The sequence below is a fragment of the Puntigrus tetrazona genome, chromosome 5 (assembly GCF_018831695.1).
Source record: "Puntigrus tetrazona isolate hp1 chromosome 5, ASM1883169v1, whole genome shotgun sequence".
Lineage (NCBI taxonomy): Eukaryota > Metazoa > Chordata > Actinopteri > Cypriniformes > Cyprinidae > Puntigrus > Puntigrus tetrazona.
This window is the reverse complement of record NC_056703.1, coordinates 19,836,954-19,860,750: the sequence shown is the minus strand read 5'-3', so window position 1 is coordinate 19,860,750 and position 23,797 is coordinate 19,836,954. Positions and strand designations below refer to the sequence as shown.

Below are 23,797 nucleotides of genomic sequence, written 5' to 3'. Positions count from 1 at the left end.
GAGAATGAATTTGACTTGAAATATTTATTAATTCTCAGAGTCTTATTTAAAATAAATAATATGGAAAAGGAAGCAAAATGAGCAAGAATGAATAGTAGTGTTTAAAACAAACAAACAAAAAGAAAACAGGTGATCAACAACAATACAATCTTTTAGTTAAGATATAAAAACACATATACAAAACTGCAATTTAAAATTAAACAATGCAGCGACGCATAGACAAGTCTAATGCCTATTATTTGGAAACAGTAGTTTAAGAGTCATTAAGGGGCTCTCAGTGTGCTCTTTTCGGTGTTAATAGTGTTTGAGAGATGTTTCTCGATGTATAACAGAGTACCTTCACCTTTCAACTACTAGCTTTAGGAGCAAAAATGGTTTAGTAAGTCCTTTGAAAATCTACCCCAGCTATACACCTTCATGAGCAAACAAATAAAGTGCATGTGCAACACTCAATTGATCTCGACACCAAACAAGAGGCTTTTATGAGTGTTCTCCAACGTCTAAACAAGGATGTCGGCAGTGTTGACACTTCTTTCACTGAGGAATGTTTTCAACCTTGGTAAATAATTAGACAGCGACGGCAAGGGCAGTAACCGATTATGAATATATTAAATACTGTCATTCAAATCGTTTACAGCGACACTCTTCATAACAGAGCATGCTGCTCTTTTGCATGAGAAAAAGCTCCAGTGCCAACATCAACATGGTTACATTGCATGATAATATTACTAAAACATGATCATAAGTGCACCATTAGTACAGACTGTCCAGAGGAGAGGCCGCTACAGAGAAAAACAGAAGAAAACTGCATTTGACACGTATCAAAGTCTGTTTGATTCCCTATTAAAAAGGACCACCAAGTTTCCAAAAACGGGCTACAGCCGAGCTGATTTTTTTAAAGCACTGAATAAACAGACATAGTACCACAATGCATGAAGGCCAAAAGTATGCGGACCCGGGATTGTCCCAGTGACAACAAAAGAGCAGCATGTTTTGGAGGCAAAAAAAAAGCTTTGTTGAGAGGCAAGTCAGCAATTTTTTTTATACATGAATTCGAGTTCTTGCAGTCCTTAGAGTCAGGAAACATGTTTTAAAGACATTAAGAGGAAAACGTGTATCCCTCACAAAAGAGGAAAATTAATCAAACAAAAACAATCACGAAGGGGGGAGTGCTTCGTTTAAACGAGCTAATCAGTGCCAAACTAATAAATACTTCAAGTAACAAAAAATTTATCATGTAAAAAGACCACAGGATTGTGGGTAAAGGACTACTTCAACCCAAAACACATTCAAATGAAGTGCATGTTGATTCATGCCTGTTTGTTTGTCCAGCGAGCCTCTTCCATCCAAACTCTGATGGAAGCAAATAAGTGAACACGGGCCTTGTTGCGAAAGTGCTAATCTTGAGGGCCGGATTTCACTTTCCGCTCTTTTTTGGCCCTGCGGGTCTTTTGGCTTGCCACAGGTGGTTATGGATAGTCAGCGCATCTACACTAACGGACACAGTCTTGGCCGGGATTACAGTGAACTGCTTGCGGTCCGAGCTGTACTTGTAGAGTTTGTCAATCATCTTCTTAGTGATGCTCTTGGGCCCTGTGCCGGTGAGCTTGTGGATCTCCTCTGTGTCGGGGAAGTAGGAGTAAAGGGCTCTGAACTGACAGCCACTGTCCCGGAAGAGAATCATCAAGTGGTTGGATTCGCACTTCTCCAGCTCCTACCAGTCAAAAAAGAAGGCTATTATTTAGGGGTTTTATATCATGTACTACATCATGACTAGCTGGTTACATCACAGCATGCCATCTGCATATCAAGAACCTGCAAAGTGATCACAAACCTCAAGAATGGAGTTCTTCTGCGGTTCATTTACTTTTCCCGCTAAGCAGCAATGAGAGATGGCATTGTGGATTATAGGCTTGTTGGACTTCGCACTTGGCTCTTTGAAAAGCTTGGGTCCTACAGTGACAACATCAACATAAAAACATCAGTACAAGACACAAGAAGCAACAATGTCCTATAAGGCCATGCATTTTTTTCCATCCTTATTTTATGATGACCACTGTAATTTTCTTTATGAATATGTTTTAAAATGTAATTTACTCTTGTGATTATTCCTTTGATATAGAAATCATTCAACAAAATTTCTGTTTACTGTGAAATGCTGTGTAATATGAAAAATGTGGTTGCATTTGATGTTTCAAATGCAACCACATGAAGCAGGAAATTGGACCAATGGGATTTCACCGTGGGTGGGGCTATCAAGTTTCACTCATGACTTTGTTGGGGCAACGACATTTTTTCCCCCTTGCATTCCTTGCTTGCAAATTTGCTGTTTCACCTGGTTAGGTAATGATATGCCTCTCAGAGCCCTACATCTCTCGCTGATGCGTATAACAGTTTTTCAGTCTCCATGATTAAAAGTCAAACTACCTCATCCATCACCAACAAATGACACAAACCTTTTTATTCTCCTCCTAAGCAATCCCTTGCCTTGCATGGTTCAAACAGTTTACCGCAGGGACTAACAGGATAAAGTTGATCAATGCTAATATAACCATCCCATTCTGTGTATTAACCAAATAATTTAAATAAAGCCAAGTATTTTTGCAATGATTTTTGAATGCATAGCTTGAAAGGGTAGTTCTAATTTCAAAATAATTTTACCTTACAACAAGGAAACGTCTGTATTTATTCTATGAACATAATATATTTGCCCTGTAAAATGCATTAGTCAGCAAGTTAGCTAATTACACAGCAAACAACTGAAACACTTCGGAGAGTTCAAGCATTAAAAAAAAACAAATTTACCCACTAATATATACCCCCCCAAAAAAAGTGATGTGAATTTATGTACTCAAGCACACAGACAAACATATTGCCTGATGCATGGCCAAGATCAATATGCTGTTGTTTATAACACAGGATGTTGTCCTGGTGTAGAGGAATCTAAAACAGTATAAATAATTTAGTACTCCAGACCAGCATGTGGTACACACATTTACTGAGCATACACAAATATAAACCACTTGCATCCTACAGAATGGAAAGTGAAAACTCACCAGTGTATTCTGCCATAGATGTTGATGTAATGGAAGACGCTGTGGAACCGTTGTCCCAGTCTCTCTCTGTAGTCCGACTGGAATTGCGACTGAGGCCTGGAAACGACTCTACTGATTCCCCTCTATTAATGGAAAGAACAACCAGCGACATTAAAGTGCTTTAGAGGTCACAGTCTGAATACAGTTGATTGATTCTGAAACGAATTAATGAAATACAAGCATGCATCTGCACACAGCCTGCAGGACATGGGAAGGACTTACCGATAAGATCCCGCCCCCCCTGAGTTGACACTGTCTGGTTCCGTGGTGGCCACAGAGGCTAGTGATAGACTAGAGCCAGACTGGGCACTGATGAGATTCTCATCTGGTGAGGGACATGGTTTCATTAAACATGTCTGTTAACGTAATAATGTAAAAACAGAAGCACAGTTTAATGCTTACTGGAAGAAGGACATTTGGAAAGTGTAACAACTGAAGGTTCTTCCTTTAGCACAGACTTCGGCCTTTGTTTTTTAGGCTTGGTCTTGGGTTTGGGCTGGGGCTGCTCTTGTTCCTCACACATCTCCTGCTGTTTTCTTCTAAGATATTCCTGCTTTATCAACTCTCTCCTGGCCTTCTCCTCCTCTTTTCTGAGTCTTTCCTCTTCAGCTTTCCTCCTGGAATTGGAAAAGAAAAGGAATCAGAAACACTAAAACTTCATGAAAAAGTAGAAAAAAATCATCCCCTTATTATATTTATATTCATGGAAGATGTCACTTCAAAAAGGTAGTCAATACCTGGCTTCATCTCTTTTCAGCTCACTTTCAGCATCTAGCTGTTGCTTTCGGAGCCGAGCGTCCTCTGCTTTCCTCTGTTGTTTTAGGAGAAACGCTGCTCGCTTTTTGGCCAATTCATCCTCTGCTTTTTGCTCATCCTGCAGAAGTAAAACAACTACATCAGTAGGACAATTCTTGTTTGTAGTTGGGCTTTCTAGGCCACAAAGTGAATAGGAAAGATTACATGTCATTAGTTTAATACTTTGGCAGGGTTTTTTTGTTTCACTTTACCTTGAAAAAGAAGCCCATTCCAGACTTCTTTTCCCCATCGCTCCCCTCAGTGGTGACATCCAGTACATTGGCATTTTCTTCATCTGGATTTGTAGCCAAATCAGACAAGTCTACCTCAATAAGATTGACTTTTCCTCTAGAAATATCCTCTGAAGAGACAATATCCATTGCTTTCTCATCAAATGTAGCCTCAGCATCCTGTAAGGTAGTGGTTTCTTCAAAAGTGACACCAAGGGCCACAGAACTTGGTTCCCTTGAGACCATCCTCAAGTTAGCTTCATCATTAAGGTGGAATGTAGTGCTTTTTGAGTTCCCTTTGTCTTTGAAGGAGTCTGATCTTGAGGAGTTCTGCACAAAGTCCTCAGACTCTGGTTTGGGGGTCCTGCCCCCTTGAATAGACTTAGCAGAGGGGCTGTCAATAGGTGTAGGAGTAGAGCTCTTTTGTCCTTTGCCATGCTCCTTAACTAGTAACAGCTCTGACGGTTTGGAGCGAGACCGTGCTGAACTTAGTTTGGGGGGCTTCCGTACCACAGGGCTGCCACTTGGTTCAACAAAATGTATCGAAGCTCTGACCCTGGGTTCAGATGCATTACTTTGGTCACTGCTAGATGGTGGAGCAGCACCTGTTGGAGACTGAAGATTTTGCTTCATGAGCATTTCCTGCTGGAGCGAGAGTTGCATCATCTGCTGCTGAATGTTTCCAATAGCCTCATTCAGCAATTCAATGGAGCGGTTGCATTCATTGAGATCTATCTCCTCATCCATATCTAAGGCACTAGAGGAAACAGTCCCCCCACCTGCCCATTCGAGAGACGCTTTCTCTGGCTCTTCTGCCTCTTTCGGCCCATCTCTCAGAGCACCAACACAGGTGTCGTCTTTCGACGATTTCTCTTTCTCTTTCTCTTGATGAAGTTTTTGGCCATCTTTCAAGTAGTACTCAGACTTTGTAGGCTGAGGGAGAGTATCACTCTTCCCTTTCTTTACTATGTGCAGGAAGGCTGCTTTCCCAAGCTTAAGCCTTTGTCTGGCTGTCAAGACCTCCATCTTCTTCTTTTGGGATTCAATTGCACGCCGTTTTTCTTCAAGTTGCATGTGGAGTTGAACAAGTTCAGATGCCAGCATGTTGGCACTATCCTTGTTCTGTGGTGTGGGACTCTGGTCTCTTTTCATCCTCCAGGAAGTCAGAGGAAGAGGGCAACTCTCCGAGCCATCTGGTGTGGTCCGCTGTGAGCTGCTTGTGCTGGAGCGGATATCTTGATTGCTACCAAACTTCTGCATCTTTCGTTCAGCAAAACTGGTCATGCGGATGCTGCCGCTAGCTACACTGCTGACCTGGGACTGCCCTGGGCTTGAGCACCTGCTGCCACCATCCTTATCCTCATGTTCCTTTACATTCATGTCTTCCCGCAACTTTGCAGACTCTTCGTCCTCCTCATAGAGCCGTTTCTTGTCTGGATGGAGCTCTTTGGTGAGCTCTGCGTCCTGTTCCTCAATGGTCTCCACAGTCTCTATATCAGATCCTGGCTGGATGTCCCATGCTTGTACAGGCCTCTTGTCCTCAGGCACAGAAGAATGAAGGTAAAACCCAGGTGACCGCTCAGCAGAAGATGGCTCAACACTACTTGTTGCTAATGGTCTGAAAGCTTGCATCTGCCCAGGGGCTGGAGGCACAAATTCACTGGATTTAGGCTCAAAAGTTGTCTCAAACTCTGAGCTAGTGTTGGGGGTAAAGGTCCGGTTAAGTGTGGAAGGAGGTCTCCGTCTGGAAGATGAAACAGAACCTTCTGCTCCTGCTACTCTCCGTGCTGCTCCTCGCTGCCTTCCCTCTCCCGACTCTTCTTCCTTATTTAGGCATATTGACTTCTCTTTGGCTGGCCTGAGAACTGCAGGCATCAGAGGTTCCAGGAAGAAACTGGCTGTTCGAGAATCTAAGGATGCTTCCTCTGGTCTTCCCCAAATGCCTGTTTTAGCACCAGGGGTTGCACTCTGTCGCTCTGCATCCTCAGAGTTTATCAGGGTGGTATCATTTTTGGATGAATCTGGCTTGATAATAGTTACTAGTTCATCCTCCTCATCCATGTTAACGTTGCCAAGAAGACTGTGGCCATTGACACGCCTAACGTTGCCCTGACCCGGATGGCTCTGGTGCTTGGGTGTTACTGTGGAGGCCAGGCTGTCCTCACTGATAGAGCAAGTCAGACTAACGCTGTCGCCTGAGGCCAAATCTGCATCACTGTCCGTAGCAGAGTGGAGAACATACCGATTCAGCTGAGACAGTGGCCTAATTATAATAATAGTAAAAGAATCATGACCAAACAAAAAATAGATTTCATGTTATATCTTAAAAGTTAGAATAAAGAACTAATTTATTAACTGTGTTGGTACCTCTGCCGTTTATCTGACCAAGCCACTGATCCTCTGGAGTGACCTTCTTGTGTAAAAGAATTGGAACGGTTTCGACAGACTGGTAAGAAAATCACAAACATAATTACCTGACTATTATATTCGAGTCACATCCTAACTCTACTGTAAAAAGGAACATGTTTACTTGATAGAGTAATATAAATTAATTTTAAATATATTTCACAACTGATGCATTCATTCAAGTTATCTTATTGCTTGTTTTTTCCCCTCTCAAAGAAAAAAAAAAAAAAAAAAAAAAAAAAAAAACTTACCTATATTGCCCATTATATTACTGACAGACTACAACAGTTTGACTTAAATCTCAAAATTGGATTTAATGAGAGAAAAAAAACACATCTACACATTAGATGCTGTCAAAAGTGAACTATAATCTTTAAAGTTACAGTGCAAAAATATTGTTAGGAGAATAAAACAATCTTTGTCTCCAAGCCAAATATTTTATCCTTAAACATTCTGGTTAGGGGTTTGTTCTATACCACAATCCCATTATTAGTATTCCATTCCATTGCAGATTTTAAACAAACTTTGCTGATATTTTGTAAACTTTTGTTAATTTTGATAATTTCACATACACATACAACAATAAAAAATACCCAAAAATGTTAAAAATATTCAATTTTTCTGAGACTCAACATTTCTGGGTATCCCTTCCCTGTGCATGAACAGTAATATTTTCATTTAAATGGCATTAGACGCTTAATTCCATACCAGTGCTTTCCTCTCCTGGCTGAGCCTTCTTCTGTCTTTGTCTCAGTGGCAGAAGTGGGTGAGAGGGGCTGAAGCTGGAACTCCCCTTATTACTGAAACAGCAAGCAGAGGGCATAGTTGGCAAACCACCAGCACAAAAAAATTAGGACGAATGATCTCCAGGTCCATCCAGCCAAAATCTAATCGGAACTGACACTATGCATTTTCCAAGTGGATGGACAAATATAGACAAGCAGCACTGCTCTGCTTAGGACCTTAAAAAGAATAACTTCATCAAAAACCAGTCTAAATACTATAGTTACAGAGCTGTATTAAAAGCACTAGCATAACATTAAAACAGTTTTTAATGTCTAAATAACTATTATTTAATGCCTTTGTCAAGTAAGATTCTAAATCCTAAAGCACAGTAAGGTTAAAAAAGTGAGGCAGGGCAGTGCAGTTCTGTCTCAGCATGCACAACATGACACAGGCACAACATGATAAAGCAAAGACATGATGAGGCAATATGATTCAGGTGTGAATCATAACACAAGCAAATTTCCAGTGCATTTGGGCATGGCTGAGCACCTGTGAACTGCAAAACTAAATTTTCAAGTATATGGAAGCCCACTTTTTTTGTTCATGTATTGCTGATATCATGACTGAGAATGTGCAGAACTACTAAAACCAGTGCAAAATGTAATCTGCATATGTAGCAGCAGTGCTTTAAACAAAAAGAAGCTACAGATCCAACAATAAACATAAAAAAAACATAACACAGACAGAAAAATAATGTCTGTAGGTGTCTAAAAAAAAATTGTAATAACTATCATGAACTCCTCTGCATTGAACGTTTTCTCATTATGTGGAAAAGTCACAATTTACCCAGTAGAAAATAGGTATGGCTGAGATTTATTACAAATTAGAGTGAATATTAATTATTTCAGTTTACTTAAACATCAATTTAAAGGAGACAGCCTAAAGCATCATTTCACATTGGCAAAGATCACTGATATTTACACCCAAAACAACACATGGAAGAGACAAAACCATGAAGCACTTACAGAGGCTCAGATTCTTCAGGGTGCAGGAAGTACCTGTTACAAACATCCGGGCTGTTCTGAACAGGAAGTGCTGGATCAGCCACACCAGGAGACACCAGGAAGCTCCGTTTGGTGGCGTTGGAGATGGGCACTGTAGGCCTGGCACTCTTGGGCTGAGTCATAGCTCTTGCTACAATACAAATATTATTCTTATTATTATTCCTATTAAACCAAATGAGAAGAACAACAGAATATATTTTTGCTGAATCTTCATGCAATCGTTGTTTTAAATTTTGTATTTTAAAATGAACAAATTAGCAAAATTAACAAATTTAAGCCCCTTCGATTAACAGTATGACAAATTTGTTTACAAAAATCTTCACCATCTTTAAATTCCTGAACATCTCTCGGCTGGACAAATTCAGGCTTGACGATCTCAAACCACCAGAAGAGCTCTGCTATAAATACCATGACATTGTGCTGCAGAAAAAAAAATTAACAGCAAGAGAATCAAGAACAGACCCATGCGGCAATGAAACATCCTGTTACAAGACACATTATACATGACTGAATAACATACCTTCAGCACAGGAGGTGCGTACAACATGTCCTCTAGAGTCAAATAAAAGCTTTTGTTAAGGTACTCATTGGCAAACTCTTTCAGCAGCTGGATATTATAAAGGCTGTCTGCTATTGAGGGCACCTCTTTCAAGCAGATATCTGCAGATAACAAAACACAAAGTTAGCAAATAATCTATCCTGAGGCATACAGCCTCTGACATTCATGAACGCTAAATGAAGGGCTGAATCCAAATGAGGTCAATATTTGCTTGAGCTGAAATACCAGAAAAAAAAAACATTTCAGAGAACATTTACTTAGCTCAAGGCAATGCTCAGTGAAGCTCCAACAGAACAAATCTACAATCAATCAAAAGTCTAAAATTAACTATAAAAACCTACTGTATTAAATATTATTTGCACATGTCTCCAAACATGATTATTGTGGAACTTTTTATAAAGTAAATATTTCTTACACTGTTAAAAATATGCAAATGTTTAAAGATTATCATTAAACATCACATTATTCGGAGATCCTGTACCAAAATGCATGTTTGCTCAGTTTGAGCTTCTAAATGTTCTAAAAGTATAGAACTAATATTCTCCTGCATCATACTATGTGAGCCATAATTGTCTGATGTATCAAATATAATACATAAAAAAAAACATTTCTTCAGATTTTTTAAATATATTTAGTCTGAAGGTTCAATAAAATTTTCCATTTGATTTTTATGATTTTAAGGTTTAACAGTATTAAAATGATGTAAAGCGACCAGCTTAAAGGGGAAGTGTGTTAAAATACTTTCTCCTAGCAAACAATTGTAAACAAACCATTTGTAAGATTTTCCAAAGAATGTAAGCACTGTGGCGCCTTTAAAATATGTCTTGTTTGTTTGAGCTGCCTGACATAGCAACAACCAATTGAAGCAATGATAGAATTCTTTTGGGGGGGGTGAAGGAAGCAGTAGGAGTGTTTGGGAAACCTTATTAGGTTTGATGCTTCAAGCGGTGAAGAGATTACACACATGGCTTTCTTCAGACTGGCTAACTAGTATAGTATCCCCAGTGTTAGTTCACTCTACCATCAAGCTTCATCAGGTCTGGGCAGTAGTAATGGACCACGGTCAGCAGTGCAGCACCGTCACACACATCCCTGATCAGATCCTCCAGCAGGGGGAAGTGGGGCAGCTGTCTACCTGAGGCATGATCCCGCCGATACCGTACCTGCAGGAGACATGAGAGAAAGCCAAACTGTCAAAACCATCTACAACAACAGGCTGTTTTTAATAAAGTGACCATAGGTATATGGCACTGGCATTGTGTAGGCAAGAGACGGTTTTGCAAGAACAATATATTTTATCATTGAGGCTTCGTATTTGTGAGAATATTTGCTAAATAAACTACAAAGAGATATAACATACACGCAAATTAGACTATAAGACAACTAAAAGGAATAGTTCACCCGAAAAACTAAAATGGCCTTATTTACTAATAATATTGTTATTATCATATTGTTCCAAGGATGGCAAAAAGAGACTTAGTTGTTAAAATCATCTATTCCACTGTAGCTCTAAAAAGCCCAGGCCCAGTTCTCATTCACTTCTGTTGTGAAGTCAAGAGCAGCCTGAATATTCTTCAGAACTACACCGTCGAAAAAGCTAAATTATGTTTGGAACTAAATCATGGGGATTTAAAAGGTATCATTTATGTTTGGGTGAACTGCTCCTTTCAGCAACAACGCAAAAGAACAGTGATTAGCCACAACACAAATAACTCAACAAAAGCTAAAGACATGAATCACAAGATCAGAGCGAGAAACAGTTATATGCTGTTGACACACAAAGGACTACAATTTTATATTCTTATGAATATATGCAACACTGTTGCAAAATGAACCTGCTAAAGCAAAAAAAGGAAAAAGGAAGATAAAGAACATACAATTCGCAAAAGTAGTGATTGACTGACACAGATTTATTGAATGGCCAATGTTGATATCTTAAAGCAGAGTATCTGACTGACAATATAAAGCTAAGGTATCTCTCATTTAAAGATAGTAAACAACAGATGCATAATAATTCCTATATGTCTGCGGCATGGTTAAAAATATGCTATACTTCTACTTTTTTTTTTTTTTTGAGCGAGAAAAAAAAAAATAAACATAAGTAGAGTGTAAGTCACATTTTATTAAATTTAGAAAGCAAATAAAGTGAAACATTGAAAACATTAAAAATATAGCTGGGCTCTATGCTATGTTATTACCCAGCAGACTGAATGACGCACAGGGTAGATGTATGAAAATTATTACAGCACTTCAGTTTGTATGACTAGACAATGCAATGGCAGCACACTAATGTAGACAGGGAATGGATGCACTGAGGCCCTGCCAAAATAAAAGTCCCATTTTCAACTTTATAAGCCAAAGGGCAAAAAGGTATCTGGCAATGTTCATAATTTTAAAATAAACGAAATATTGGCAAACATTGGCCTATATTATGTATATCTCTATATCAGCCAACCACTACACAAAAGCCCTTTATATTGATTATGGCAGTCATAATCAGAATCATGTGAATTTATTCAATCAACTGTGCGATCCTAACAGTCACCAAGTCTAGTTTAAGACAGGACAGAAGGAAGACAGAGGATCGCTGTGCCATTAGGGAAACTTAACAGGCTCCAGCATGCAACGGGCCGGTACAAACATAAGATCAGGCTGAAGGACAACATGTCAGAGAGACAAACAGAACAAGGTAGAGACTAATGAAGATGGAAACTGCAAGAAATTAGAAGATGAAAGCGGAAGATAGAGACTCTAACACAAGCAAACGCTCTCTCACTCACTCACTCACACACACACACACACACACACACACAGAGACAAGTACACACAGCGGCATGTGTTAGCTCATAACTGCATGTGCTCAAAGGGTGAAAGGCAGATCATTTTGTGCGATTACAGCGTGAGCCACTGGACAGAAGCGTCTCCCAGTGTGCACTGATAAGATATAAGCGTGGCCTGAGTGGTGATGGTGTACGTTGGGATTGACACATACTACTCGTGCAGTGGAGAGGAAGCACTCACAGCCAACTTACAGGTACTAGTTTCCAATACCATTTTGAGGGAGACTATCCCAGTAGCGAGGGAGGAGGTTAAAGGGAAAGAGACGGGAAGAGGAGCAGAGAGGATGTAAGGTCAGGGAAGAAGAGAGTAGACAGATGTGACCCTGCTATGAGGTTAGAGGAGAAACAAGGAGTGATGCCACTGAAGATATTAGATCATTTCCATAAGACTGTTATTACATTAGTACCATCTACTCAGATGTGAGTCTTGCCATTCAGTTCACACCTGCTTATGATCTTGTTTACACCTGGTATGAACAACTGTTGCATTTGACCCCATCAAGCTGTCGGTCAAATCAGTGTCTCGGTGAACACATAAAAATCAAAGACAAAGACTGCTAGAGGGTGAAAATATCAAATTGTGTTTTTGGGGGGGATAAATTGTGACTGTGATTTCAAATGTAATTGAGAAAAAAAATCTGATACGATTATATAATCAACATAGATATGAAAATAATAATTTATTATACTACAAAGTTTTATGTAAATGCCCAATTGTAACTTTAGGTAACACTTTATTTTATGGTTAAACCTATAGTGGCTTGTTAGCATGCATATTACCAGGATATTAGCTATGTATTAGTTCTAATTAAGTACATATTAATGCCTTCCTACACATATTAATACATCCCTATTCCTACCCAATACCTAAACTTAAGAAGCACCTTACTGACTATTAATAAGCAGCAAATAAAGAATTTATTGAGGGAAAGGTCAATGTTACCAATCTTTTCTTCCTCCAGAGAGGTACAACCCGATTTACAGGAGACAGATGTAAAAATGCCAGGTCTAAACAGAGTTTTCCATTGCATGTATGAAACTCTAGTCTGGTACCTTCTGATGACTTGGGGATTCCAGCAGATGCTGCTTTGATTTGTGTTCCCGCTCTGAGATCTCCCTCATTTTCAGGTTCACCTGCAACACAAAGAAGGGATTGTTATCACACACAAAGAATTCATAATGAACATCTGAAGTTTTCTTTTGAAAGTGCTGCCAGACGTTAGGCGTCTATGCTAGCATCATTAGACAGGCTCTGGCCAAGCACTGCAAGTCCCCTACAGGACTATGTGCAGTAAGCAAGTAAGCTTATTAGAAATGCAAGCAAGCTATTAGTACATCACATAACATACAATGTTTATTTAAACATAACCTTCACAAGTCCACTGTTTAGTAGACACAGACCTTGTTGATCCAGAAGACCATAGCATCCTCAAGGTCAAAGGGAAGCTCCTTGGAGGCACTGAATGTGGAGAAACGCTTCACGCAGGTCACAACCTTCTCAATGCTGATCATCTCCACAGTGTAGGCCATCATCAAAGCATCAATCATGGGGATGTGAGAACTCTGCAACACAACGGAAACAATTTATTTAGATGTCAAAAAAGTTGATGTAGATCAAGAATCGCTTTGGATGCAATTGCTTTTTGAGGATTTCCACCCCTAGTGCATTTATTTACCAAAATGTTCCACTCTAGAACTTTTTTCTAGCTGACTAAAGAGTTTATGGTCACGATTTTTCAGGGATGGGCAATATGGCCAAAACAAAATCTCCTCTATGTTTTTTTTTTCTTAACGGTTGATATTGATTAAAAAAAAAAACAACAACATTTATCGTGATAATTATTTATTTCAAGTTTAAAGACAGATCTTTGCTTAATTGTGAAAAATGTAAAAACCAGATAGTTAATTGTGGTTTTAAACTATGATCAATCCATGACAATTCTTAGTTCTGCATGTGCTGAGTGATATTGTTTCAAATTTCAAACAGGTTTGTGTTGCCTGATAATATCAATAATAACATTTGTGTCTCTTAGAAATACAAATTTGATAGTAACCGTTTGTTAAACTATTGATCTTCCGTAAGTACCGTACATTTAGTCTTAGTTTATTATAAATCACAGTTAAACCGCAAATATAGCACCTCAATACATTTAGTATAAACGCTATAGGAGAATCACAAATGTACTGTTCAGTTTTCCCCTCAGCCCTAATATTAACTTGTATAAAAACTATTTAAAAGAACACTATCTTTAATAAGGCACTGACGAACACGTTACTTTTTAGTGAAAAGAAACGCTAGTAAAAGAAATGTCCTTATACTCATATATTTCTAATGTTTCAAAGAGCTGCTTTTCCCTACTAAGAAAGGTAAAAATGTGCACACAACTCTATGGGAATAATCCTATTTGGCCCAAAGAAGGTCATACCGCTCTTAATAACAAAAGGACTGAGCTCAGTAAACCTGACAAAACAAAGCACAGTCAAGATGAAGTAAGTAACATAATATTTCACATTTGCCATGAAATGTAAAACCCTTTATGTAACTTTCCTCATGCTGGCTACAATCCTTAACATTACCTCATGATTTAAATCTATTACCAAGTACGCCAAGCATTTCAACAGTCTGAGTCCTGGTCTGAGACTATGAACTATGAAAGCCTGTCAAGTTACCATGGCAATTCTTACAGGAGTCAACCAGTGACTTGTTCATACGAGCTCAAAGTACACGTCAGCACAATTTCAGCAAACCGATCCCTGAATCAAGTCAATAGTGTCAGCAAACTTCCACTAAGTGTTTTTCTCAGATATGAATGCAAGACGCCTGAAATAAAACAGAAGACTGGAACGTGAAGAGCTTTGGACTAAGGCAGAAAAGCACACTACCAAACTTCTAGTGCAGCAGGTGTACAGTACACAGTATGCAACCTGCAAGAAACAACTATATTTGCCAATATGTGGATTACCCACCTTTTTCCTAAGGATTCTACTGCATTTTAAATTATGCAAGGTATTTCTGGTTTTGGGAAGTTAACAATCATTTATATCATAAAGCTGTGCTACAAACAATCCTTATACGTCCTTCAAGTTCTATTTTCAGACTTCAAAAGAATAATGTGACACTTGATATGTTAATGTGACCTGGTAACCTGATCATCTTATTTCAATCCACTGCATTCTTTTTCTCCTGCATACTTTCTATTTTTCTTCATTCTGTTGCAACTTTATGAAAAAAGACAAACATCTGCATCTGCAGTCCTCTCTCCTGTTGGAATGTGCTGGGAATCGCTCATTTTTCTCCTAGGTTTGTTCTAAGTGTATGCTGTAAAACTGAACTGTTACACGCGTAACATAATACTGCCATCTATTTCTACATTTATATGTAATTACATAACATTGCTGCAGACAGATTCAAGCTTTAGATATTACTGTTACTTTTGACTTAATATATCTCTCATAAAGAAAAGTATCTTATTTCAAAAAAAGAAAAACTGTATCTAAACTGTTAGAGTAAAATTAAGTAGTATCCCATTCAAAACTTTGCTTATGTGTGCAGTTACACAACAGAATTTAGTGGTCAACCAAATTCAGCGGTCGGTCAAAATGGCATTAAACATTCACGAGGCTGCCATGAAACCTCAAAATAGTATGTTTCCTAAACTCCAAAACTCCAAACACAGCAGTATCTACGCCAGGGGACAACTAAATAGGATGCCAATTTATTTACTCTTTCACAAAGCAAGCATAAATTAAACTATATTAAAAACAGCATTTCCTTTCAATGTGTAAACCCATTTTGACTTTCCGCCACTCCAAAAAAACAATGCATACATGTAGTACTAATGTCTTAGTATAGACTGGATCAAAGCAAACAAATGGCACTTCTACCTTTTAAAGTCATTAAGCTGTATCTACACACCTCACAAAGCCATTCTGTTCAGTCTAACAGGTTTGTGTAGCTCAGACTGTACTGAGCTTTGTACAGGGTGTGGGCTCGACCACAAAGATTTGCATTGGAAGTGATAACAGCGCGAGCGAGTGTACAGCGCTGATTCACCAGCATCGGAGATTGCTATTCAATAGAGAAAACACATCCTTAGCTGAAACAACACAGCTACAAATCAATGAAATCCACTCTGCTCGACTTTAGCTCGAGCACTGATCTTACTAATTGTTTGGACAGGTGATTGTAGTAGTTATACATGAGGGGAAAAGAGCAGCTTTCTCTTGTCAGTGGATGTCTGCAACAGGAAAAGCTCTACAAACCACAGATTGCATTTCACGCTTGTTTTTTTTCTTTGTCTGGATTTGGACTGTAATTAGTGCTTGCTAAGACAACCATCACTATTATTATTTCTTCCTCCAGATAAAACGCTGGTGCTCGTGCCATGCATGCGAATGATGCTTCAAATCATGTAGCTTGCTGAGGAGAGGGTTGCTATTACTGGTTTTTGTATCTAATAACGCCTTTAGAACAAGGGCTGTAAGCAACTTCCTCCAAACCTCCCAGAACACCCCAGCAGCCACTTAAAACACCCAAGAAAAAAAAAACAGTAATATGACTCGGTCATATCTTGGCAGCAGAATATGATTGAGTGTTGGACGGCTCTTTTGACCGGGGGCTAAGTACTGAGGTCCATACGGGACCCCTGCTGCATCTTGGCAGCAGAATATCAGGGGTATGGGGGTAGGGATCTTCTGACCTATGGTAGTGTAAAAAAAAAGAAAAATTATAACAACTTCAAACATCAAAAGGTTTGGGTCAGTGAGATTTTTAAAAATGTTTTTGAATAACATGTCTTAACCACAAATAGGCTGTCAATATTTGATCAAAAATACAGTAAAAACAGTAATAGTTTAAATTTTACATTTAAAAGTTTAAATTTAAAAAAACTTATTTTTTTAGGCTATTTATTATAACTTTTAATATTAATAATATTTATATATTAACTTTTAATTATTAATTATTAAGAAATAAAATTAAATGTTAAATCCAACCTTTAAATTTTTCCAGTAGGATAAAAATTGGAAGTGAGATAAAAAGCTTGCATTGTTGTGATGATTAACAGAAAACTAGTCAGAAAGGTATGCAAACAGATCGAAATGAAGGTAAAAAAAAAAAAATAATAATCAAAAATATTAATAGGCCAATAATAATGATGCTGATAATAATAATAATAATAATAATAATAATAATAAATTACAGAAAAAGACAATCAATAAATGGACACCACTAGCAAGACAGTGGGGTGCATAAGTATGTTTTCTTGTAAGCCTGTATTATGTACTTTATGTAACATTTATTCATGACAAATAATACAAAACAGCCTACAGTTTGGTAGCCTATGGTTACTATAACAACTGTGTGAAAATGTATAATGATTTCTAAATTCTAAATAAAATATTAAATGACTCCATCTCCAATAAGGCCGGGTTGCTATGGTCACGCAAGTCTGTTTACGCATTAAACTTGTGGCCATGAGAAAAATGGATGTTGTTCCCTCAACATAACATAGCAATTAACCCTCCTTCTAGCTGCTGTCACTGTGCAAAGTGATGCTCCACTACATATCCTGCTCTATGAATGTGCTTTCTGCCGTTCATGTTCAGAAGAAAAGCAAAGTTCACTCAAATAAAGCGCTGACAGAAATTGTTTTGTGGTGTTTCTTAGGATTCTTTGATTATTAGAAAGTTCATAAGAACAGATTGTTCCTACATCACCATATTATGGCCATATAACTGGCTGCACAAAAAAAAAAAAAAAAACATCCAATACTGATGCCATAGAGATTATTACCACAGTCATAATACTGTTTACAGCTGTTCGTGAAGCTTTGGGAGCTGAAACAGAATAATGGTAGGGGGCGTTACATTTCCACACGCTCCAAGTAGCCAGCCGGTCACAACGACTGGACAAGCTGACCACGGACTCTGCTTTTGCGTAAAGGTGGGCTTTAAACATTTTAAAGTGTTTCAGGGAGAGGGCGAAAAAGAGAATTGTAAATCATGTGAAATGTATCGTAGCCAAATCCAAAACTAAAATTTACTTAGTAAATGAGATTTTAAAATTGACATGTTCATGTTTTCTTGCTAAATAAAAGCATCTGTTTTCTTACTGATGCCAAACTTTTGCATGGTAACAATACATATACATACATATATGTATGTGTGTGTATTATATATATATATATATATATATATATATATATATATATATATATATATATATATATATATATATATATATATATATATATATATACACACACATACACACACACACATATACATATATACACACACACAACCAAAAATATAAAATGACACGTTTTATATGCAACACTAACGCACCATTTTAATTGGCTGGCAGGTCAGATCTGAGTCGGTGACAGGCGTGTCATCACCCTCCATGACATAGATGCCTTTGCGAGACAAGGCCTGGATGACTGACAGGTGGGACTGCAGAGAGGCCACCTGGTCTCCTTTGAGAATGAGGCCACACACGCGACAGTACAGCTCACAGGACAGCAGCAACCGGATCACAGGGGGCTTAATGTGCTCCTGCTCATACTGGTCTGTGTAGAAGGGGTCTCGCAGGTCCTCTGGGATGTGATCTGACGGGAGGAGAAAACAATAAATTAGGATAAGATTAAGTTAAGATCCTGATGAAACACGGAGGATGTTTTCAAATGTTATTGTTGCTACAACTGTGCTGTTTTCGGCATCAGATGCAATCTGCCAGCAATCCCTCGCTTTGTTGCCAACTAATGCACTATGTGCTAGACAATAGCGTGATGGTGTGAAAAGCCAGCCATAGGGCTCTACCCTCTTCACAAAATCTACAGTGCAGACGCAGATGAGCTGTGGCAGCTGGGGTCTGGATGCAACCAAAAAGCTCAAGCAGAGGGGAGTAAGGCCAGACACGTCCTAGTCTGGGCAGCCATTGCCCCGTTCATTCACACACACCGTTCATGCACTAGTATCCCCCAGGAGAAACATATCATTAATGTGAAGGCACCGGGAACAATCATCCAGCATGCATTTATGCACACACCTGCCCCCTCTGATGTACTAAGTGGACCTGTCTGCTTTGCTCCAAACCAGTACATCTGCCACAAGCAGACTGGTACTTATTAGTAAGTAAAGAGAATAAGTATTATACTATTACATTAGCACTACATAGCATGTACACAGGGATATCCATTTATAGCTGGAACATTATAATGAATAACTTTTTATATTTATACTACTTTAGATTCTATAAGAGATCAATATATCTTTTAAATTTAATCAGCCATTTCTAGTTAAAGTCTGTGTAAAGTCAATTTTAACAATTGTTTGTAAACACATTACACAAAAATTTTATTGGAGTGCGGTGACGCAATAGAGCCACCAAGCTCCGCCCCTCATGCTAGAGCCGTGATGACTTGAAGCACTGACTGCAAAGACTGATCGCTGTGTGACATCAATACAGTGAGAGCTATAGAGAGCAGACACTTAATATGCTTTGAATCGCTCTCAATGTACTTTTCTTTTTTTTTTTCAATGTACTCTGATGCTTCTGCACAGTGCTGTTTCAAGTCCAACACACACATAATAAGTAGAGCGCATGAGAATCAGCGGTTCGTCCGTTCAATCATGAGTTACTGTCATTACAGTTACTACATCCTACCTCTCTTTTTGTTTTGCATTTAACTTTGGCTGGGTGGTTAACACATTTTTCTGTGGCGTTAACTTTACAAGGACATTAAGTGTTTAATACTTTCAATTTTATAAATCTTACAAGGTAAAAAGCATAAGAGTTAAGAATCTCAATAACGCTATGCATTACTAAAATGATTAACATTGAGCAATTTCAGTATCTATCAAACTGTTCCTATTAGCTGAGGTCCCTTGAATATTAAGACACAACATTTGATTTCAAATTAAAAATAACCAAGATTAATAAATGCTTTAGAAGTATGTTACATTGCTAGTTAATATTACTGTAGTTAACAAGCAAATTAATGGAAATTACTGTAAAGTGTTACCAGAATTTCATCTTAGTGTGTATGTTAACTATATGAAACATGAATAATTCACAAATCTACACCAAAGGGCAAGATGAAGAAGACAGGGGCCCAGTTGCAATCATTTGTATTTATACTACAGAAAAAAATTAAAAAAAAATTAAAACGACATTCAAAGCAGTGATTAGCAGAACGCAAAGAAACCTTCCAAATCTGGGCCACTTCTGACAGTAAAGAGGCACATGGCCTTCATTGCCATTCAGGCCAATTACTGGGCCGAAACAACTCAGCTTTACTGAAGGGAATATCCTGAATAACAGATGAGCCAGAAAGGGGGGGAAAGGGACTGAATAATGATGGGATAACAAACTGTACTTGAACCTCAACCCAGAAACAAGCACAAATCTGATCCTGCAAGATTTTCTTTTTTAAACTGACCCTCCAAGAAATGCAATGAATTAAGTCCCATGTCATCATTATTACCAATTAGCGTTACCTGACACACCCTGCGTTGACCATTCAAAATCAAGAGAGAGACTTTTCTTAGCATTAAAACGGGGTCAGGAGTCTTACAGAGCACAGACAGGCAGACAGGGGTGCCTTTTTGTTAGAGGGGGTAAAGGCTACATGCTCGGTACATGCCTGAATACATGAGGGTAAGGATAGCTTTCCACGGTGCGCAGATCTTGTGTGCAGCTCTTCTGGGTACACGCATGAATCAATACTGAGTAAGTTTAAAGATGAAGGGCAAAATTAATCACACGAGAAAGCAAAAAAATGTTTCACTCATTAGAAGTTCGATGTGATCTGGCCACACACAGCACTGCTCATATGTAAAAGTCATTAGTGACTGATACTAGAGCAGAGGCTAAAAATATACCTTGAGCAACTATGGCTTCAGGTCACTGCTTTTTCCATATGCAGGTATTCACTCTGTTAGTCCTTACCGAGTACAGAATTAATAATTATGTCTCAATAGTAATGAGTTATCAACTGTGCATTACCACAAGTTAATCGCATCCCTTTGTTCATATTTGTTAATTATGCACACTTTAGATAAACAAAGAGTCCTATTTTCATGTCTAAGCAGCAAAGGCAAGTTGCACTTGTGTGGTGTCTTTATGTGCCACAGCTTAATGTACTGAAAGTCAAAAAGCTCTCTCCCCTTTCACTTCCATGTGCAGAAGAGCAGTCTGGATATTCTGCTGAACTTATAGACTATTTTTATTTTATTTAACAGACACATACTATTTCTTTGGATAGAACTAACAAAACAGACTCTAGGTGCCCTGTTTACATTGAATGCTTCATATCTGCTGACAGGGAGTCAGTGGCATTAGGAAAACCCTTCCTGTTCATCCACAACATTTCAATAGTGCAAGCTCTGCAGATGGGACAAATGCTTGTGATCCTGACTGTGAAATACCATAACAGTGAACTCAGGCTGCTGCCCTCCCAGCCCAAAACAACTACACTCCACCATATATCTGCTACTTATGACATATTTACATTATTCAATTACACGAAACAATAAAGAGTAGGGGTGATTAGGCCATAACCCTAAATAATTGCCCTCTGAATGGATAACAGAGTAAAACACCAGCAATATCATTTCTGTAGACCACAATGGTGTTTAAATATTTTATGTACCTTGGTGTTTTATTTTACATTTAATTACTATTTTGAATTTGTATTGTAATTATTGAATACTACTGTACTGTTAGAAAGACCTTGAAAACAAACTTTTAAATTCATTTTATTTTTTTATTCTTTACCTGTATTTAATTATTTATTTATTTATTTATTTTGCTGTGGCTTCAAGAATTGCTAAATATGAGCTGTATTTAAAATACTGGCATTGTAACAACCTTGTTTCCAGACAAAAACAGGTAAAGATGCCATGCTTTTGTCATGGTTGTTAAGATATGCATCATTGCACTCTTAAAGTACTATGTAAATACCCTGGTAAATGACTTTCAGCAGCATCTATCAAAGTTCCCTTGGTATTATCATCTGATACAAGTGCAGTTCAATGTCAACTTTAGGCAGAGTAAAAATGCCATGGTTTTGCTAAAATATACCCACATAGCACATTATCCTTTTAAGCACTGCACAAAGACCATAGTACATGTTCTAGCAGTATGGAAATACCATTTTGGACATGTAACACACCTAAGTAACTATGAATATGGTAATCATTCCCATAATCACTGCTCAGTACCACAGTACAGAGATGGTATCAGGTGGTAATACCACAGGGGAGCACCACACCACACATCTTCTGTCTGTCTAGCCAGCTGTCTTTGCTTACATATCACACCGAGTCGGTTAATAAATAAAGACTATATCTCATTCATAAACACAATCAAACTAACTCACCGATACCGAAGGCTTTGGCAAACAGCCATCGAAGATTAGCCGCTATTTTGGCTCGGGCTGAATCATACATTTCCAGCGGCACGATCTCCAGCGCCTCGCCCGCTGCCTCCATCTTTCTGCGGGCGCTGTCAGCACCCAGCTCCGCGTCCATCCTGCGACCACCGTCTGCAAAAACACATGCAAAAAAGCACTTTCAAACAACCTTAACGGCTCTCTTTTGAGGGCATGCGGCGTTTCACAAGCTGCACGTCAAGCATTGGTGTGTGTGTATGAGGCTTTGGAGCAATAACTCAGTTCTTTAGCGTCCAAGCTAGCTAGCACATGAGCAGCTATCATTCCAACACTACCCACTAAAATGTGCAATTATAATAACACGCCAGACTCAAATGGTACATTTGTTACAATCAGCTATTGAATAAAACAAACCTGGCCGCCTGGAGCCTGTCAAGATAAGCTAGCCTGTGATTAGTTTATATGCAAAGTAACTAGCTAGCACTCGCCCAGGTAGCTAACAAACACCAAAATAACGTATTAAATGTTCAAACACTCACATGGAGAGGTACATTTAACCATCTGTGAGAGCTGCTGTTCTGACCGTAAACTGGTTTGCATGTTTTGAGTGAAATACAGTTACAAGCAGCTAACAGCTAATGCTGCTTAATGAGATGAGGACTAGCAACCCCCAGCTAAACAACAGCCCCTTTGTCAGCAATTAATAAAAACAGCCACATTTACCGCCACGTACCTTCCAGATAATAAACTATCAACAATCCACTCTGGCAAATCTGTGGGAGAGCAATGAGAGAAAAGGGTAAAAGGCTCCGGCGAGAATCATGAGGCCACGTTTAGTCCGAACAGATACGAGAGTGTGTCGGTGGATGAATGACAAACCCTTGTGAGTGTGTTACAGCCTTCACTACTACCACACTTCAAAATAATAGCGACAAACACACACTGTAAATTACAGTTAAAATGGCAAATATTGGCGATATGCCGTTGTGAATGAGAATTATGCAGATAGATATTGTTATTAGGCCTGATGTTTGTGTTTTGATGAGAAACGCACGCACCTGTTACCTGTGTTTTTAAAAGACAACTGGAAATGCTTATGTAATTACGCGAATTTTTCCTAGTTTCCTTTTCCAAATCTTTTCTAGTTATATCACAATAATTATTTGCTATATCAAATTTATGGGCATTCCAGCCCTGTGAATAAAATCAGGTTACACAAAATATTCACTGATAATACAGTCTGGTGTTTACAGGGCTTTATTGTCCTAATTATTAGATGTGTGATAGACAGCTAATTTGTTCATTGCAATTTCCTAGTGAATTTATGAAGTATTGTAAAATATACAAATGTAGGTACTATAACAGGAAGACACAAGTGTGATATCAAGTTTCCAAATTGTATATGGGTCAAAGAATAAAAGGGGTTTTCTAGCATCAAAAAATAAAAAGTACACCGAGGCGCTCCCAGGCTCCCAGGCCAGCCGAGAGACATAGTCCCTCTAGCGTGTTTTCCCCGGGGCCTCCTCCTGGTGGGACGTGTCCGGGAGGCTTCCGGAACAGATGCCCGAGCCACCTCAGCTGGCTTCTCTCAGTGTGGAGGTTCAGTTAGTCTACTCCGAGCTCCCTGAGTGACTGAGCTTTTCAACCTATCTCTAAGGGAGTGCACAGCCACCTTATGGAAGAAA

At 38.7% G+C, this 23,797-nt stretch overlaps 1 protein-coding gene across 5 annotated transcripts; it reads right to left on the bottom strand.

Moving 5' to 3' along the window:
- Positions 1–590: 590 nt before the first annotated feature.
- Positions 591–22,996, bottom strand: camsap1b (calmodulin regulated spectrin-associated protein 1b). Of its 5 annotated transcripts, none has more exons than XM_043240661.1 (19): positions 22,846–22,996; positions 22,101–22,265; positions 18,064–18,326; positions 13,117–13,278; positions 12,769–12,849; positions 11,908–11,940; positions 9,897–10,038; positions 8,837–8,976; positions 8,640–8,736; positions 8,278–8,446; positions 7,235–7,326; positions 6,488–6,566; positions 4,103–6,383; positions 3,833–3,969; positions 3,498–3,712; positions 3,318–3,420; positions 3,057–3,178; positions 1,835–1,953; positions 591–1,714 (listed from the first exon to the last, which is right to left on the bottom strand). In XM_043240661.1, exons 2-19 carry the CDS (start codon positions 22,249–22,251, stop codon positions 1,418–1,420), a joined length of 4,683 nt encoding a protein of 1,560 aa, XP_043096596.1. In that variant the 5' UTR covers positions 22,252–22,265; positions 22,846–22,996; the 3' UTR covers positions 591–1,417. The 5 variants fall into 5 exon arrangements, with proteins under 5 accessions (XP_043096596.1, XP_043096595.1, XP_043096592.1 ...); XM_043240660.1 differs by lacking the exon at positions 22,846–22,996 and adding an exon at positions 22,652–22,782 and having other exon boundaries at positions 4,103–6,335; XM_043240657.1 differs by lacking the exon at positions 22,846–22,996 and adding an exon at positions 22,652–22,781.
- Between the last annotated feature and the right edge of the window lie 801 nt (positions 22,997–23,797).